This window comes from Plectropomus leopardus, chromosome 10 (assembly GCF_026936395.1).
Source record: "Plectropomus leopardus strain MGB_pleo_1.0 chromosome 10, ASM2693639v1, whole genome shotgun sequence".
NCBI lineage: Eukaryota > Metazoa > Chordata > Actinopteri > Perciformes > Serranidae > Plectropomus > Plectropomus leopardus.
The window spans coordinates 15,042,946-15,062,677 of NC_142185.1; the positions used below are offsets into that span (position 1 = coordinate 15,042,946).

At 39.7% G+C, this 19,732-nt stretch overlaps 2 protein-coding genes across 7 annotated transcripts in view; one reads left to right on the forward strand and one right to left on the reverse strand.

Moving 5' to 3' along the window:
- LOC121949546 (polyprenol dehydrogenase) overlaps nucleotides 1–4,095 on the reverse strand; it is a 58,977-nt gene extending 54,882 nt beyond the window's left edge. The window contains exon 1 of one of the 2 annotated variants that reach the window (XM_042495263.2): nucleotides 3,392–4,095. The gene's annotated coding sequence lies outside the window, so the exon portion shown is untranslated. The remainder of the gene's footprint in view (nucleotides 1–3,391) is intronic. The other variant, XM_042495262.2, reaches the window with a different exon arrangement.
- A 968-nt stretch (nucleotides 4,096–5,063) lies between these two features.
- znf148 (zinc finger protein 148) lies at nucleotides 5,064–18,860 on the forward strand. Of its 5 annotated transcripts, none has more exons than XM_042494669.2 (7): nucleotides 5,064–5,221; nucleotides 8,971–9,344; nucleotides 10,353–10,478; nucleotides 10,586–10,709; nucleotides 10,836–10,919; nucleotides 11,244–11,362; nucleotides 13,520–18,860. In XM_042494669.2, exons 2-7 carry the CDS (start codon nucleotides 8,994–8,996, stop codon nucleotides 15,155–15,157), a joined length of 2,442 nt encoding a protein of 813 aa, XP_042350603.2. In that variant the 5' UTR covers nucleotides 5,064–5,221; nucleotides 8,971–8,993; the 3' UTR covers nucleotides 15,158–18,860. The 5 variants fall into 5 exon arrangements, with proteins under 5 accessions (XP_042350603.2, XP_087939238.1, XP_087939237.1 ...); XM_088083112.1 differs by having other exon boundaries at nucleotides 8,971–9,279; nucleotides 10,351–10,478; XM_088083111.1 differs by lacking the exon at nucleotides 5,064–5,221 and adding an exon at nucleotides 5,364–5,387.
- Nucleotides 18,861–19,732: the final 872 nt, after the last annotated feature.

A 19,732-nucleotide genomic window follows, 5' to 3' on the forward strand; every position in this document is an offset into this window, starting at 1 on the left:
ATAAATCTTTTAGTTTGTTAGTTAGTGGTAATTTTTTTAGGTCCTTGTTAACAGTTTTCCAAGAGGAGCACACCTAATAAGGAATAAATATCATCAAAGTATTAATTTAAAAGGAAGAAAAAAAGGATAAAAAAATTTCTGACCAAAAACGAGTAGGCTGATGCCTGTAAGCTTATTATACCTGCTCTTTTTACTTAGCATCTCATGAGTAACTTTTACAAAATAATTTATATCATGCATGTTAATTATGACAAAGCAGATGCAAACCAGAAAAAAAAATGCTTTCTCAACCCAACTCGTCAAATAAAATCACTTTCAGTCAAAATATGACATGCTAGGTGCCCTCCCGTGTCTGTTTTGGATGTTCTAGGAATTTACGCTTCTTACGTATTTGTGACCTCAGGTCGTCCTGACCAGTCTTCACTCCTTAAGAAGCCTGTTTGAGGGTACACACTTTGACAAATTAAAATGAACAAGTTCATGTATTTTGAACTAAGTACCAATAAATGAACTAGTTTACATTCATATTCACTCACAATATTTCCTAAGACTGGCCAGATGCTTTAACTTGATGTGTCATTTCAAATTTGTTTCTTAATGTAAGCCAAGCTGACATTTGGACAATTGTTTTTTTTTCAGACCAATCAGAAGACCTGCAAGTCGAAATATGATGCTGTAGGTAACCTCCTGCGTTAATTTTTGAACATTCAGGGTTGGCATGTCAATTTACACTTGTTACATGCATTGCGTCTTTTGGAAATGTACAGTTTCTGCCTTTTACATGCATACAGTTTTATTCAATATATACTGATAACATTTGTTAAACACTTCCATTTTGACTTTACGTCCTTAAATTTAGGCAACCAATGTGAAAGTTGTCTACATGCATGGGAATCTGACGCTAAGGTCACTGACAAAGTGGTATTTGACAGGTTGGGGATGATAACAGACTTGAAGAATACACCTGTGTTTTATATTCTATGTCACATTGACACCATCAGTTCTTAATGTGTGGATGATTAGAATTGTTTAATTCACATTTTGGGTCAAACACTCTTGCCATTACACGGTTAGCACACTGCAGTATTACAGTTTACACATGCATTCAATAAAGGAAAACATTTTCAATAAACTTGAGTGAATTTCGGTCATTCTGATGTACGCATGCAAAGGCACACACACACACACACATACACACACACACACACACATACACACACACACACACACATACACCTGTCTCCCATGCTGAGTCCCTCTGAGCTCTCCCTGCTCCACTTTTTTTTTTCATCTGTCATTCTGGAGCATGTCAGTGTTTAACCCCCTCCCACGCTGGCACGCACGCGCGCACACACACACACACACACACACACACACACACACAAAACACCTTTCTTCTTTAACAAACTGCACAAACATACACAGCTGGTCAACACAGCTTTTTCCCTTCTTCCCACCTTAACACACACATTTGCATGCAAGCAAACATGCACACGCACACACACACACACCATACACAGACAATCCAGGGCACCGGTTTAAACAGACAGACACCAGCAGTTGAAGGAGTTGTCATACACATTTTATGCTCTCTTTCTTTCACTCTTTCTGTCAGTACTGGGGCTGATTGATACTGGACTATCATTTGCGGGGTGTGTGTGTGTGTGTGTGTGTGTGTGTGTGTGTGTGTGTGTGTGTGTGTGTGTGTGTGTGTGTGTGTGTGTGTGTGTGCGCGCGCGCATGCATGTGCATTTGTGAGGGGTGATCCAGGCTGGTTTCATATCTACACATGGCTGACAGGAATCATTTTGTAGTTCATGTCAAAGAGGGCATCTGCCATCCAACCAGACTCTCCTTTTCTCCGCGGGAGAAACACACAACAGTTTAGGGAGGCTGCAGGGTTCCTTCCTCATGGCTGCATCCAGCATTTAGGCTGCTTATGGATTTTTAAATACTAGAGTGTGGTGCCCATAGCTCAAAATAAGAAGGTTTAAAATTTTTAAGCCTAAACATGCACTTTCTTGGTGAGTGAGGGGAGATACTGGGTTATAAAAAACACTCTGGGCTGTTTAAGGTGGGAAAATAGTGATGTGGTGTTCCATAAAAAAGGTGACTACACTACAGCGTGAGCTGCAGTCAGTGAATATCACTCACTCACCAAGACATTTTATGCGGGATTGCTTTTCCCCTGCAAAAAAGGCCATCCTCTTGTATAATCAAGCTATGTAAAACAAATTTATATCAATAAGTCTGACAGGAACGCAAAAAAGATTAGTTAACTCTGATCTGCAAATAAAGATACACATGAACTGGATGTTGCATCCTCCTCATTACATCCCTGTCCTAAAAACCCTTAAAAAGCAACATGTCCTTGGTGTGTCCTTCACATTATCCACTTTAAAACATGCACAATGTGTTAATTTTCCTGGTTTTGGGCTGCTGGAGATGAAAACAAAATGCTTTGGATGCAGATGACAGAGGGCATGATATCATATCTCACATATTTAATAGCTTTATGGACCATGTGGCAGCATGTGGGCATTGGGGGCCAACGTGCCTGCAATATTGAGAAGTCCTTCATTAAGCGTGGCCATTAGATGCTGACCGCGCGTGCGTGTGTATGTGTGTGAAAGTAAATGCAAGAGCGTCTTCCTAAACTAAGATCGGACATGTTGAACAAGCTCACTGATGTCACGGGGAATATAAATGCGCTATGCGTAAAAGCATTAGCGGGCTACTCATGATAAGGAGTCAAAAACATGGCACAAGGCAGATTAGGAATAAGACGCACAGGAGCCAATAGAGATAATCCTGTTATCTCGTTGGATGTAAAATGCCAATGTGGAAGCATCCTCAGAGACCAAGATGAACTGAACATGAACTAATGCTGCAGATATACCGAAGGAGGAAGAGGAGGAGGGGGAGGAGGAGGAGGAGGAGAAGAGGGGGGACAAAACAATATTGGCAACCTGATGTAAACACTGTTGTTCTTGACCTTAAGGGACACCCACGCCGTTTACCGCAATGTCACCGGCGGTTTTCGTACTCCATCAATTGAGAGCCCACACACGCGCGTCCGCACCGTCTTCCGTTTGACACCAGTTCGATATCCTCCTGATGACATTGTATCACCTTTGAGAATTCGCTGTGAGTCCCACAACAGCGAGTCTGTTACAAATGAGCCAGAAATGGTGGTTGAGCTCTGTCAAGTTGAACAGAAAGGAATGTGCTCATTTTTGGGATACCGGGTGCAAGTGGAGACGCACTTCGGTCATCACCTACCTTCTAACAAGAGCGCATTTAACATTACGCACGACAGGAGAGCGCGTGTACGCACACAACCTAGAAACACATCAAGAAAGACAAAACAAGAGGAAGACAGCAGACTTACGGGATGACCCTGGGCTCTGCGGGCTCCTCTGCGCGCCCCATTGTGAAATCCCCCGTTTTCCGCGTTTGGAATCCTCAAATGCCGTGATCGCAGTCCACGTCTCTGCAAATGTACCAAAGGATCACATAAAGGATGAGGAGTATGGCGAAGATGAAGAGCGCTACTAGGATGGCCTTGGTCACCGGAGAGATGAGCGACTGCATGTCAGGAGCAGAGCCGGGCAGAGCGGCGTGGGGCTCCGCGTCCGTCCGTCCTCAGTCTGCTGTCTCTCTCTCTCTCCACCTCTTCTCTCCGCCGCTCCGGTAGCAACTGTTGAGGACGGAGCCCGGGGCTTTGTCGTGCGCGAGCACACACATTTAGAGCCTGACGCACATGCACACGCGCTCCCCGACGCGGATCTCTACCGGCGATCCAGGCGCGCAACGCGTGGGGCTTCCCTTGCTAGAAGCGGCGCAGGAGAAGTGGAGGCTGTCTGTCCCCAGATCCACTCTCTCCCGGCAGCCTGTCGCACATCAGAGGAGACAGGAGTGATAACAGCCGCAGTTCGCTCAAAGAAGCTTGCAGTTGTAGAAAAAGCCGATGAAATTCAGCAGGTGGAGGGTTTAGATTAAATCCAGCACAGACAGAATGGAGAAGACCCTAAATTGCGCGCCGAGCTTCTGCACTTGACGGCAAACAGGTTGATTAGTATTCCTCACAGCGGAGCATGTGTGTGTGTGTGTATGTGTGTGTGTGTGTGTGTGTGTGAGAGAGAGAGAGAGAGAGAGAGAGCGAACGAGAGAGAGAGAGACAGGCTATCATCTTATCACGACCCTCAACATCCTTTTTTTGTGGCAAAACTGTCAGACGAAGGATTAAATGACGAATCCAGATGCTTTTGCATTAAACCCTCTTCCACTCGATTTGGCCTTTAGTGCTTATTTACATAGGCTAATTCTTATAGGTTTGCCACTTATGTATTATTGCTTTACCGCACCCCTATAAAAAAAGAAGTAATCCCCCAGTAATCCCATAAAAAGGGCAGATGGTCTAGAAATGCCATGGAAAACTGTTATCAGTACATTGTAATAATGCAGCTGTGGGTGCAGGAGATACTCTAGTACCTTAAGTAATGAGGTCATAATTAAAATAGTTATTTTTTTCATCTTTTTCAATGGAAGGGCGTCTGCTTATGTGCCACACCTGCAATCACTTTTCTTTAACTTATGTGGTCACTATTATCTAGCAAATATAACATGTTTTTCGTAGTTTTTGTAGTTTTATTTAGGAATGAAACAGCAACAATAACAGACACACTTATTACTATTATTATTATTATCATCATCATCATCATCATCATCATCATCATCATTATTATTATTATTATTATTGGCTAGGCTATACAATTAATTGCACTAAACGTTACATTAATATTTAATGTAATTTTAAGTGGGTTAGACCCACTAATAGACTTGGGCCGGGTTTAATTTCCGCATGTAAATTGTAAACCAAAGTTTAAAATATATATTTTTGAATAAGCAGCTTATTTCAGAAAGACAAAGCAATCTACTAAAAAAAAAAGATGGACAGAAATTACAGTAGACGTTATTAATAAAAGATCATTAATAGAGGTAGGTCGCCAAACTGAAGCTTAAGGGAAGATTTATCAGCAGCAGTGATCAGGAGCGCGCGGCTCCTCACTAACCACCGTTAACCACTGGATGGCGACAAACAGCACATTTCCAGCCCTCATGAAATGTGATGGTGTATTTGATTATTCCGCACACCATCATTACACTGTAGTCTTGCATAACAATCATGACAGCTAAACGGGTTTAAGACGCGTAGCAGGTAAGAAGAGACAACTCGGCTTTAATAGTTGACACATCACTTGTGCGCTACTGAGACACGCGTTATTATTTGTCTTAGTGGCGAGCTAGCTAGTTAGCGAACGTTAGCTTTACTAGGAAGCTTGGGGCGCTAGCGCCAAAGCAAACTAGCCCCGCTGACAAGTTTGGTGAGATGTGCAAACGCGTCTTGTGTCTTGTGCCATTTATGTCGCTCGACGTTAGTTAGAATTTATTGTTGAATACTGCACGTTTAATGCCATGAGGATATCGCTGTCAAATGTATTTTACAGTAGCACACAATAATGTTTGCAGCAAGTTGCTAGCAGCTAGCTAAGTAGCTTCATATAGGCCTTAGACGATTGTCAAGCTAGGAGAAAATGAATAGAGCTTCCGGTCAAAGCCTACAAAGTAAAATATTAAGCGATGCACTTTTTGGAGCGTTTTGTCTTGTTGATATGACAAGAATTCGAATCGGATTGGCAGCGTTAGAAAAACATGCCTCCATAGTGGTTTCAATTTGACCTAAAAGTTAACCGAAACATTATTAAGTGGTACATGCTCTGGAAGTTTTTAAATTATATGGCAGATATTGTTTGTGTTACCGTTGTGGTGTCAGTATTTGTATGTATAGAAATATATTTGTCTTAATATAATCTGTGTGAGCAGATTAACAATCCATGTGTTACTTTGTAATCTGTAAATATGAAACACCTTCCTTAACTACAACAAAAAAAAATTATAAGCTTAAAAAAACTATTTTGTAACTAGAAAAAATGATCTATAAATAATGGCTCTATGGATTATCAGCCCAGACGATCATTGGAGCTGATATTTGGCGTTTTGCTGAATATCTGTTTTAGCATTTTATTTTATTTGCCAATAACATTAATTAATCAAACAGTGCAAAGTAAGTGTCAGCATGGCAAGAACAGTTACTTTGTAAAACCTCAGGAAGCTATTCTTTTTTATTCATTTTTTATATAAATTTCACCTGACATTATTTTAAAAAAGTTACTTGGAACTTGCTGTATATGATGTTGAAAGTTTCAGTTTTGATTAAAAATTTGTTAAAGGCATTTAAGCAAAGCTTTGTGTTAGAGTTTGTTATACTCCAAATTCGAAATATTGGCAGAATGTTTTTCAATTTTATTGTAGATGCATATCGGTTCCAAATATCAGTTATCGGTCTCATTAACTACTGATATCGCCCCTGAAAAACCAATATCGGCTGACACCTACCGTAAATACACAAATACCATAAATTAAAATAAATAAATAAATCTTTGAAATAATTTAGTGAATTTACAGACCAATGAAAAACATTAGTCAATATCTTCCAAATAATTGCAACTCTCACATATTTGAGAAGTTTTTAATTGTGAATATAAATTCTGTGCTTGCAGATTTGAATTGTCCACACATGGAGTCTTTGTTTTATAATTTGTGGAATTGGCTGTATTTGCAGATCTGTTTTATAATCGCAAAACTGTCTTTTGAGTTTATATATATATATATATATAATTGTAGATTTATAATTAACAGATTGCATGTTTGCAACGCAGATTTTTGATGTCCTCATATAAATATTGTTGAGACAAATCTATCTCCATATTGAGTATTTTGAGATCCCATTTATATTTGCAAGATAGTTATTTGAGTTTACAAATCCTTTTTGTGTGTGTGCCTGTGTTTGGGTTTTCTTATTTATAGATTACACATTTACACATTGGTTGTTGATCTGTTTACAGAAACAATACTGACATCAGTCTTTTTCGATACATGTATCTTTATGAACAATTTTCATTAATAGATATAATTTAAGGCGTATGCTGCTTGTCCTAGCCAGTGATATCCGTGGGAGGTAGTGAAGGAGCTTTTATTTTGAAGGCACATCCGCCTCCTCTCTTGTGTTTCCTCGTCAGTTGCTGTAAATGTGATGTAGCAGCTTTGACAAGCGCGGCTAGCTAGCTGGCTAGCGAGAGACTTAACCCACTTAACCTAAGTGACACAGTGAGTGTGTTTACATATGGGACTAAGTGGTTGTTGGTATGTGTTTAAACCGTAACAGATACTTAACCTGCCTTACCGTCTTCTGGGGTCAGTCTCAGCTAACGTTAGATTGTCAGACTTGTTACAAGCGGTCCACAAGTGCTACGTTAGCTAGCGTTAAGTTACCGTTTTAAGATCAAGTGATAGCTAGTTAACTAATTAGCTCTTGTTAAAGTGTAACGCCGAGTACAGGCAGTGTACTGTTGCATTGAAAAATGTATTGCTGGTTTTCTATCGAGTCTTTCGGCTCTAGAAATATCAAGTTGTCGAGGTAGACATTTAGCCGCATTTGAAAGATATAACGTTATAAGATCTGCCAGGCTTAAGAGTAAAGTATATTAACCAATACAGCATGACTTACAAACGTTTTATGACTTTAGTTAAAGCGGGACATTGTTTCAATTAATTCTCAACTTTCTGAGCTGTTTCACGGTCACTTGCTATCACTTTACACCGTACAGTAAATGTTGTAAGATAAGATCACAGAAACAACAGCTGACCCAGTTACGAAAGTTGACACATTACTGACAAGGGGCATTGTTTGTGCAAGAGATGTTTGTGCAATAGACATGAAACCGAGTGGGATTATAAGTCTTAATGTTTTGTAATGGTGAGAGATTCTCAGAGCAAGCCCTTTTGCCACTAGAATATACTTCATATTTATCTCAGCAGAGCCCCCGAGTATTTTTGGGGAAATCTTGCCAACTAGGCTAGAGAGTTGCTGACTTGCCATAATTCAGTACCAACCTGAGTGTCTGTTCCTTGAGGATTTTTTTAAAAAGATATCCTTTCACATTCAATTAATAAGCTACATCACAATTTAAGAAGGTCAGTTAGGCACTGTTCGCTATTTATGAGAAGGGAGGTGGTGTTGGGAAATGGGGGAGACACTTCAAATGATTTTTTAAGCTCAGGGAGGGAATTATATATTTTTTTGTTGGCTTATTTTAAAATGACTATACTCATACTGTACCTGCTTCATCTGCTTTTTAGATTGTATCCGCTCATGTTGTCAAATTGTGTTGTATATTCATAACATTTACATGTTAAATTATATTGTGGGTGTTTTTATCTTAATGTTTGTCTTTAACCGTTTTACCTATTGTATGGTCATACTGTATTTTTTATAATTTTATGATGCCTACTGACATCAGACAAGGGACTACCAATGAAAACTAGCTCCCCAGCTAACTCTGGTGCATTTGTTTAAATCTAGATTAATATACATTGTCCCTTCTTTAATAAATTAATTACCAAAGTACAAATATCCTCAGAACCCCAGAACCTGCAAGTGGATTTGAAAGACATGTTTTCTTTGAAAATCTCCAAAATCACCCAAATTATCATAGTTAGGGACTGTGAAATATGGTTAATTATGGTGAAGGGAGGGTTATGCATTTCCCCCCTGTCACTCAGAGAGGCTCAAAGAAAAGAAAAAGAAAAAGTCGCACCCCAGTCACCCCCATTCTGATAAATTAAGTACAGTCCCTTATGGGAAACTATGGAAATGATTTATAACTTAGAAGTGGCCCACCTAGTTATATCCTGAACTCCTTCACTATCTCCACCTCAAGAGTCACAATTGAAATATTTTTTGGATTTTGTTGTCCATGACTTTCCATCCTTGTTGCTCCTCATCTTTGTTTGATATTAAACTCTCTAACATTGTTGAGCCATCTCTCAATTTCTTCCTTTTTCCAGACTCAAGAACTACTCTATGTAAGATGAACACTGAGGACAAGTTGGAGGGTATGCTGCTGAAGTGCAGCAGCGGAGGAATAGATGGAGGAGGGAGAGTCGGGCTGGGCAGCGGAGGAGGACTGGTGGTGATGACCCTGGGGGAACGGTCGCTGGCGAACCACCCTCTGTTGGCTGAGGATGACGACGATGAAGATGACGATGAGGACTTGACCGGGAGCTCACTGGTTACACATGATCTGGTCCCGCCAGAGCAGCTGATGATGCAGGAGGAGATGACAAAGAATGGTAGAGGAGAAGAGGAAGGAGGAGGCGAGGTGGGACCGCATTTCCCCCTTAAACTCACCAATAAGTCACCCTGCTTGCTTCATATGCCAGTGAGTTCATGTCAGTTAAGAAATAGAAATAGTTTGTGTACTTATAACATTATTTTTGTGGATACTGCTACAGCATTATAGTGAGTCTTATGTCCTCCTGTGCAATGTTTGTTAAGGGACATCAGTTCTTTAACACTAACACATATATGAGAACCACTCACTTAACTACTCTTTACTCTCATGAACTGTTTTTGAGCCGCTTTGCATAACAATGCCAAAGAAGTTTTAGTTAACAGTGACTACATTCTGATAAAAAGCAGTGTGAAATGGAAGGCTGAATTTAACATCATAACATTCTTAAACATTAAGGATAATATAATGTTGAGAGGGATCACCTCATTCCCTCTTTTTTACACTCGGAGTAAAAAAAAAAAAGTCAGGAGCCTTCACAGAGATTAAGGCATTACCTGAAATGCATTTTAATCTGTTGCATTACAAAAGAATAAATATAAAGCATGTGAATTTAAAAGACAAGTTTATACCGTGAGTGTAAACATAGAGGATAACCTGAACCAATCCAATGAATCAGGCTTAGGGTGGTTTAATTCCTGTTTATTATAACTTGGATGTTTTTTTTCCTGAGTTTTGGCCATTGTTTCTGTTGGTTAGAAAAACACTGTATTCACCAAGTAATATACTCAACTCTTGGAACATTACAACGTTATTTAAAATAAGTATAGGAGATCAGCAGATGCGTCCAGGCCTGCTTCAAGATGCAATTTCTCAGCATTTCCTAGGTTTTCGAGGGCCTGAGGTTTCCCTTTGGTCTATTATGCCTCTAGCAGGGGGGGAGTCATCCTCAGAGGATACTTGAACCACATCAGGTGGCCTCTTAACTTGTGAAAGAGAAGCTGCTCAATGGTGAAGTCCCCTCACATTGGTTGATTATCCTCTGCTTGCCCTATAGCACCTGCCTGACCCCGATAAGCTGCTGGAAAGAGGGTGGGCTTTAAAGTAGGTCATGTGCCTCGTCAAATCTCCTCCCTATCTGTGGTCCTGCTTTCACAGTTGAGCATCAAGCAAGAACTGAAGCTGTCTGAGACAGCGGTCCAGATGAAGAAGGACAAAAAAGGAGTGAAGGACCTGATGGTGTGTCCAAAGAAGAAAAAAAGGAAGCAGCGCTCACCAGCAAAGGTGCAAAGCAATTTCATCTCAGAATTGATACTTTTTTTAAATAGCCTGGCCTGTGTGTGTATTAGTTTTTTCACAGTGACAAAGTTTTTTTCCCTTTGCTGTTGCAGATTCTCACCATTAATGATGATGGATCATTGGGCATACAAAACCCTAAGTGTCATGTCTGTGTTCACTGTAACGCTGCGTTCAGGACCAACTACCATCTACAGAGGCATGTCTTCATTCACACTGGTATGAGCAACACGTGTTGTCAGATAAAATGAGCAATACTAAAATAATACATTGTCTTGAGTGTCAGATGAAATACAGAATAGATATTTTTTTTGTATATACTGATGTTGATTCTTCAAACTCCAGGTGAGAAGCCTTTTCAGTGCAGCCAGTGTGATATGCGCTTCATTCAGAAGTATCTCCTCCAGAGACACGAGAAGATCCACACTGGTGAGTGAGGAGATAATGTAATCAGTTTCACATCAGTAGGATTTTATTTTGTTCCCTTTTAGGCCTTGTCCATGTCTCCCTTGTCCCTTTTCTTTGCATGGCTTTTAGGGTTACTTTTATATTGCTGCCTGTTGGTTCGGCTGCTCTTGACAGTGCTTCAGTTGTGTTTTTGCGTTTTCATTTGGTTGGAGATTTTATATAACCATTTCTGTGAGCAGGAATTTATTGAGAACAAAGGAGGGAAAGGCAGTTTTAAAAAACTACTCGTGTTTATATGGACTTGGCCTTAGTCTCAGGTAAATCTTTTTGCTTTCCTTGTTTTAGGTGAAAAGCCTTTTCGCTGTGACGAGTGTGGGATGAGGTTCATCCAGAAGTACCACATGGAGAGACACAAGAGGACTCACAGTGGAGAGAAGCCCTACCAATGTGATTACTGTCACCAGGTTAGCTCTGTTTTTATTTGATAGTAAATTAGTGCATGTGGAAGCAACAACACAGTTGAAAATGGCAGTAAATCAGGTACTAATGCTCTGAAACTTGATGAAACATCAGTTTTCTTATGCTGCATTTAGACAGCTTTCACAAGCATTTAAACCTTTGAAATGTGGGCAAATTGTTTTTTTTTTTTGGTTTTTTTTTGAGTAACATGGGAAAAGGCAATCTGCAAGTCCTGCACATTGCAAAATATTAAAGAAAAAAAATTATCTGAAAATTAGGAGAGAGAACGACGATCATTATTTATCATCGGTCATCATTTGTTTTTTTCTTTCTTTCTTTCACTTTTTTCAGGTAATTTTCTGCTTTTATTCTTTTACTTTTAGTTTTTTTTCCTAATGTCAGGTAATTTTTTTGTAACTTTGTACTAATTTCTCTTTAATTGTTGGGTCATTTCTTGTTATGTTGCTCATTGCCTTCTTTCCACGTTTTGAAAGAAACCAAGCCAATTTGCTAGATTTCAAAGGGTTAAAAACTGCAAAAAATCAGAATAAGTGCTCATATTAGTGGTCTTTCTATGCATTAAACTGTAGGATGTTAACAGTACAGACTGAACTGATAAAAATACTAGTTAGACTCTCTAAATAGTTAACTTAATATTTAAAGGGAAATTCCACCACCTTGTATATGGATGTCCAGTCAGTGTTGATGGTAAATTTAGTCAGCTGAAGCAAAAAAATCCTCATTACATGTTGTATTGATGAAGAAAGCTGTGTTCTCCTGGATGTATTGCATGTGACCTACAAGTCTTTTGGCTATTACTTTTTTGGCCAAAACATAGTGTAGGCGAGGTTCACCAGTTGCGCCTATACTGATACAGGTAACAAAATAAAAACTTGGAGGCTCTGTAGTCTGAACCAGCTTTAACCAACATGGCAGTGGATTACTGCTTCACTCCTTGTATTTTACCTTTAATCCCACGAGCACAGGAGATGTCAGATACTTATACTGACAACTGCTGAGATCAGAGTGGGGGTTAGTTGCCCTCTATCTTAAACTAGCGTCTATCTGAGGGCGTGATAGAGCAATTTTGGCTGTCTTATCCAGTCATGTCCTTGGACATCAAGGGAAGCTCTTACAGCTTGTCACACACTGACAAAGAGTAAACAATATGTAAGACACTTAAGCTTGTGACATCCTCACAAGACATAAACTGCAAGGGACAAGACATAAATGAATACTGATTACTTTTTGACTATATTAGCAATTTTCAGTACAACAATTAAGGCAAAGCTTAAATTAATCTAAGCTTTTTCTGAAAGGAAACACAATAAAATAGCTTACAATAGTGTTAGGTAACAAAAATACCCAGTGGTCGTCTGCCGTCTCGGTTCTGCTGGTCTCGTTTGTCTTCTGGATCTGGAAGATGGTCTCCAGCACACCTCTGTTCACTTGAGGAGTAAAACTTTCATGCATAGTTACACACACACAGGCTTCTCAGGGGTCTCCAAGCATCAGTAACAGCATCCTACAAAAGCTAACAATGCTGAAATTCAGTGCAGTAGGATGATTAAGTTTCTTTTAGCATCTGAGGGCAAAATCAGCAAAGGCACCCCTACTTGGTGTTTGCTCTCGGCAGCTCAGGTTCTGGAGGGTCCCAGCCGGCCACATCCTCTTGCATGGCTCGTGCAGCTGCAGTGTCAGCCTCTCTCTTTCATCTGGATTGCTTTGGCCACATACTCTGGCTCTAGTAAATACGTCTGAATATCACTGTTTGAAACCTAGTTTGTTTGCAGTACAAGCAAAGAGAACAAGAAAGATGTGTTTTTTAAGGGCATCTAGAGCAGGTCGCCTGGTTAGCTGTCGACAAAATCCAGCCTGTGGTTCTTATTGCATCCAACTACATCACTGTCAAGTCAAATGATGGCGCAGGATGCAGAAAGAACAACAGATTTTACAGCTGCAAACTCAGCATTTTTAGTCAATATAGCACGCACTGAGGAATTCATTGCTCCAGTCAACTAAATTTACCATCAATGCTGATTGGACACCAAAATGAGTTGCAAAGAATAATAAAAACAGCAAATGAAATCCTAAAGTTTGTCACAACGTTGCGTCTGTTTTCTGGCACAATAAAATGTATGTTTTGTGTCCTCTATCCACAGTATTTCTCCAGAACAGACCGGGTTTTAAAGCACAGAAGAATGTGTCATGAGAACAGAGAGAGAAAGACCAGCAAGGCAGCTGGTAAAGTTGGGCCTTTGCGTGAAGCAGATTCTTTGGGCCTCCCCTTTCTTGCCAAAGAGTGTTCACTGCCCAAGAAAAAGCGCCAGAAGTGTGCCGACAAGAGTTCAGGCGCTTCCGCCGCTGCCCAGACAGATGGGCATACTGCCGCTGTTGTCGAAACAGAGGAGAAGGAGGAGCAGAGACAAAATAAAATTGAAGGTCTACCTCTCTATGCTGTGTCCTCCAAAGTCAAACACGAGTATGTGATTACCGATTATTCTGTGGAACTCCCTGAAGAAACGACTAGCCAACACCAAGAGGGAGAAGTATCTTCAGAAGACACAACGCCTCCCAAACTAGTCCTGAAGAAAGTCCCCAAGAGGAGTCTTAAACAGTCGAGTGAACAAACTCCCCCATGCCTGCCCACTTTGTCTTCCTTTGAAGAAAATGCAAAGGTCACGCAATACACCTTTGAAATCGTGGACAAGCAAGGCCTTTTAGAAGTAGAAAGCAACACTGAACTCGAGTCAGTCGAAACTCTTCAAGTAGGACCAACAAAGCCAGCAGCTAGCAGCACAAACTACGACGACGCCATGCAGTTTCTGAAGAAGAAGCGTTACCTCCAGGCCGCAATGGCCAACAACAGTCGGGATTATGGCCTGAACACGAGCACCATTTCTTCTCAGCCGCCTGTTACACAAACTGTGGTGTCAGCCGTCATTGACGAGACGGTCCCCGCCACCATTCTGGAGCCGCAGCCCCTCAACACAGAGATTAAAGCAACACATGACAAGAGTGTTTTGCCAGACGAGGTTCTTCAGACGCTGTTGGACCATTACTCCAACAAAGCCAACGGGCAGTCAGACATTTCCTTCAGCGTGGCAGACACAGAGGTGACGTCAAGCATATCCATTAACTCCTCCGATGTTTCAGACAGCAGCCCTGTGGAGAGTCTCGGAGCCTCAAGTGCCCAGACTCAGCCAACCACAGAGAAGGTCAGCCTCTTGCAAGAGTACTCCAAGTTTCTCCAGCAAGCGCTAGAGAGGACCAGCCAGAACGACAGCTACCTGACCAGCCAGAGCCTCAGCTTGGTCTCCGAAAACCCCACCTTAGCCGGACAACCTTTGTTCTCCACAGAGAAACAGTTTCCTTCCCCCAGCAGGTTCAAATCAGGGATGAGCTCTCCGCTGAGGTCCGCTTTAGAGAAACCTCACTTTGGATTACTGGTCGGGGACTCCCAGCACTCATTTTCATTTTCAGGTGATGACACCACCCCTCCCTCCGCTGTGTCCCCAGCCGAGGAGGACTTTCTGGAGCAGGTCTCGCCCTCCAAAAAGACAGACTCTTCTCAAGGCATACTGCAGACTTTTCAAATAAGCTCCTTTGATCAGAACTTCAAATCTCATTTCCAGACATCAAGATCTGGATCCTCCTCACAGTTTACCGTTGCCAATGGACAATTAAGTCTTCGAGGACACAGCACAGACTTCTCAGAGTTCCCCTTAGTCAGAGTCACTGAGACCAGGTCTCAACTGAACTCCTCTCCTGATGTTTCATCCAGTGAAACCTTTGGCTGAAGAATTTATTTCTGTTCATAATTTCAGCAGCACTTTATCTCATGTTTCCTGTTTTGCCAAAACGAGTCCCACTGCAACTGTGTGCTCTTTCTTAAAGCATTTTGTTATAAAACATATTAATGTTTTGTTGTTGTTTTTTTTGTTAAGTGCAACCTCATAGAATGAAAATACTGAAAAATGTAAAAATCATGATTAGCATTTCCCCTTAAAAAAATTGGGTGCATGGGTATATTTCTTGCTCCAGAATGTACACTGAGAGATGAAGCGACCAAAGTGTAATTCAAGAAATGGAGAGAAATTTATTCTCATACCATTGCCACATAGTTTGTCTGATGCTTTGTCAATCAGTTTGCCTTGCACAAAAAATGATCAAGTCACTCTTGCTGCTTAATGCAATATTTCCACTTATTAAAAACACAGGCCCTATTGATATAAGCCTTTCTGCTCTTTCTGTAGCTACCTCCCCTCGCTGTTTAGCTGGTTGTATTTAAGTCCACTCGTAGAACCTTGTTACTATAGCTGTGTAACTCTGTTAAATTGTCTACTGAAATGACACCATGATTTGATCATAACTGATCCTTCACTTTATGTTGAAGTCACTTTACTTCTACCCGAGTTGGGTGTGTCCACTTGATGCTACAGGAAACATTTAATTGATTGTATTCATCTGATATGGAAACTAGATTATTTTCCATTTACAGATTGGGTCTACTTTGGTTGCTGTGACAAGCCAAAAGGAAGAAGTTGTAGTTCTAATTTATGAATTAAGAGATGAATGATTTCACTAATGCCCCCCCCGCACTTCTTAAGATGCATAGGTATCAAATAGCTGCATTCATGTAATGATTTCTGCATCATTTATTCATTGTCCTTCAGCAGTATAAGTTGTAATGAAAGTAGTTAAGGGGATTGTGCTTAATTTTTGCACAATTTGCACAATTTTTCACTACAGGGAATGTAGTATGTACTTTCAGATTTGGGTTATTTGAAATTACAGGTGATGCTCGTTGCTCGTTGACAGTTATGTGCATCAGTTTTTCACAACGTTGGGTTGAATTTGTGAAGAAACCCTTTTCTCACATGCCTACACAGTGAAAGAAAAATCCAAAGAGGCAAACTTTCTTTCTGAATTGAAGTTAACGGGGCACGCGTTAAAAACAACAGCAAAACTATACCAAAACGTCACACCATCTTCAACCATCGTTCACACAACTCATGCAGTATAACCCAAGTGTCATTGAAATAGTCGTATGCTCAGTGTTTCCCAAACACATGCATTTTGTTAAAACCTTAATATTTAAAACACTTCCTCATGCAATTACTGCGCCAGGGCAAGCATGCGTGATTGGACTTTCCTCAAGCAGAGCTCATGCATGCACATGTTCACTTGTAGGCAAAAGTGTTTTAAATCGTAATGTTTTTGCATGCGACTGGATAAATGAGACTTGGATTATTCTGCACTAGTTGTGTTAGTTTGGAAGCATGTTTTGATTTAGTTTTGCTGTCTTTTAACACTGCCCCTTTCAATCCAATTCATGATTAAAGTTTGCCTTTTTTTTTGATTCTCCATTATCGGTGGAAGCATGTGAGAAAAATGAAGTTTCCGTCATGAATTCAAAGTTGCACACGGTGAGAAATTGATATACAAATGATAATTTTCCTGGTAGAGTATTCTTTAATGATGTAGCCCCTGTAGCTGCAGTTTTATAGTACTTTGTTGTTCTTCGTGGATGATGCACAGGTTTTGGGGGAACAACAATGTTATTAGAGCCCCTCATATTGATTAAAACTCAGTTTTATGAAGGCTATATTATGAAAGATACACGGATATAAGGTGCTTGAGTTTCCAGTTTTATTAGTTTTGCATTTGTGCCTTTCTTTTTTATTATTCTAGGCTTTCCTTTACTCATTCCTTTATGTGTATTTGTGTTTTTTCTTAGTCAGTGCTCAAAGGCTACTAATTCCACTTGCACAATCACAACAAACACATAAGCTAGCAACATATTCAGTCTGTAAGACGTCGAGATCTGGGAGCTTTATTTAATTTTGCTCATTAGAATTTTAGCAAGAAATGGCACCAAGTTTAATTCTCAGACTATTATCTGTGGATAAAGGACGTAGCATTTTCTTTGATTGTGTATAAGTGTACAGAATCATGTCTTAGAAATCTGGAGTTCTAAACACCTATTTTCTAGAATCCAGTAGTAAGCCACATCGGCCCAGCCTTGTTGAAAAAAAAATGTGACTGAGTAAGATCTCATCTGTACTCGCATTGTTATTTTCAACGTGTACATGTACGTGTGAGGTTTTAGGTGCTATTGTGTGAAACCCTTTTTATAAGCGCCATCAAATTCAGTTTGTAAATTGAGCTCCCTCTTGTTACAATTTTACAGACAATCAGGGACAGACGGCACCCACGCTAATCATCAAAAATGCTTTATTTTTTTCCTCATTTAACATTCCCACTAGAATGTATAGAAACTATCCTGCTGTAAATACATTGTATATTTTTATGTTCTGAGAAGTACTGTTAGATCTTAGTGTCAGTAGAGAGACAAGGCTTTTGCAAGAGACACTTTTTGTCAGTGGAAGGCACATTAATGCGTTTTTCCAGCTTTTATTACATTCAACAACAAATCAGTTTTACTCGCTGACATGATGTGGCGCTCTGAGGTTTGTATATATCTCACCACTGTTATCAGAAGAAATTTACACTTTTTTTCCAGTTTCATTGATGATTGGTCAAAATGAATATTCATTATGTTTTGTAAGTTAATGCAGCTGATTGTGCATTATGATGGAATTACTGTACACAGACTTTGGTAATAAAAGACCCCAGAAGTTGTTAATTTGGTTTTAAAGCAATAGTCCACCTGAAATCTGTCTTTTTTTATCAAGTATTTAAACTCGGCAGCTGTCAGCTTAAATACGTGTCCGGTAAACAGCGTTTCGGTGGAGTATAGCTCAAAAACAAGTAATGTTGTTAAAGTATTCCACTAACTACCCATTTCATTTTAAGCAATTTCTGAAAGCACACTGCAGATAAATAGTTCTGCTTATTGTATCCCATGAATTGTTCAAGGAGAAGTTTAAATTCAACTAAGCAAGACACAGAACTGATGGAGATTCATGAATTATATCAGCAGTACTATGGTATTTTTTTCCTTTTAATTAACTACTGTCAGTAACCTGGCCATAAGTGTCCTTGTATAAGCTAGAGAAAAAAAAATGTTTTGTGTAAAAAGATCTGAATTATTGAATTTTTTGATAAAAACTATTTTTGAAACATGTCATTTAAGGCACTGATATGTATAGTATATCATATGCAGTCACTATTGATACCCTCATTTATCTCTGTACAAGTCATTTGTGACAAGGTCTTTCAATTTGCCGACGGGAATCTCCTTCTTTGACTTTGGCATTTTCATACTTTTAAAAAGGACTTGACGAGGAAGCCTTGCTGCTTCGCTGTAAGGTTGATCTTGAGTTAGACAGTAAGGTTTATTTGCATGGTCTCTAACTTGTTGGGTCGAGTGAACTTGTTTAATGAATAATGTGCAGCTTTAATTGTAGCTGATTAATTTCAGTCAAGTAATCCATATGATTAGATTTTTGCAATATACTATTATTTGTAAACAATCTGATTAAATTGTTGTTTTGATTGTTGTGTGTCATGTCCTTATAAATAAAATAATTCACAGTATTTCACCTTGGGATTGTTTGTTGATATGCAAAGGCCATTCTGCTGCTGATGCCATGTACTGTACATCATATTCGTAGTTGGTCTCGTGCGGGGTTGGGCAGTAACTGAATTCAAGTAACTAAGTATTTAGAATGCAAAATGTGAGTAACTGTATTCAGCTGCAGTTTAAATTGGTGGTATTCTGAATACAGCTACTGTCTTTAAAATGGATTACTTAAGGGGATTACTTAACATATTTTATTTGCTCTAACAACGTGTCCTAACTGAATGTAACCCAAAGAGCGGCAGTTTGATTTTATTGTTGCACTGCTGTTTTGGGGTGAACTTTTGTTGGATTCCCTTTTTGGATTTATTCTTATTGTTCACTTCGAAACCTCCTCAATGGACCAGGAACAGCTGATTGGTGAAGTCAAAAGTTATCTGCATGACTCCTCATTTAACTACAAAAACTTAAATAAGGTGTCAGCTGACTGAAGGAAGATCACCAGGGACATAACCGTTTCTGATAAAGGACCATCACTAATAACAACCTACCTGCTGCTGGTTATATTGTATGTTAATTTCATAGTATCACATTACAAAATGTGTGCTTTCTATTTGAAAAAATACAAATGTAGGATGATAGAAAGTACCTGCCCACCTTTAAGTGGTTACATCCCGCACAGTTAACAGGAAGTCCTGGTTTGTTTACATGACGTAAGTGAGTTAACAGATTCAGTGTGTGCAGAAAATGAAACTCACTTGGTGTTAGGACAAGGTGTAAAATTCAGATGAGGCACACATTTTCCCATAAACTTCCACATTTCTTTTTAATAAAAGCAGCACATGAATGGAATACTGTACTTGCCCACTGCAGAGAACTTACAGGTCCT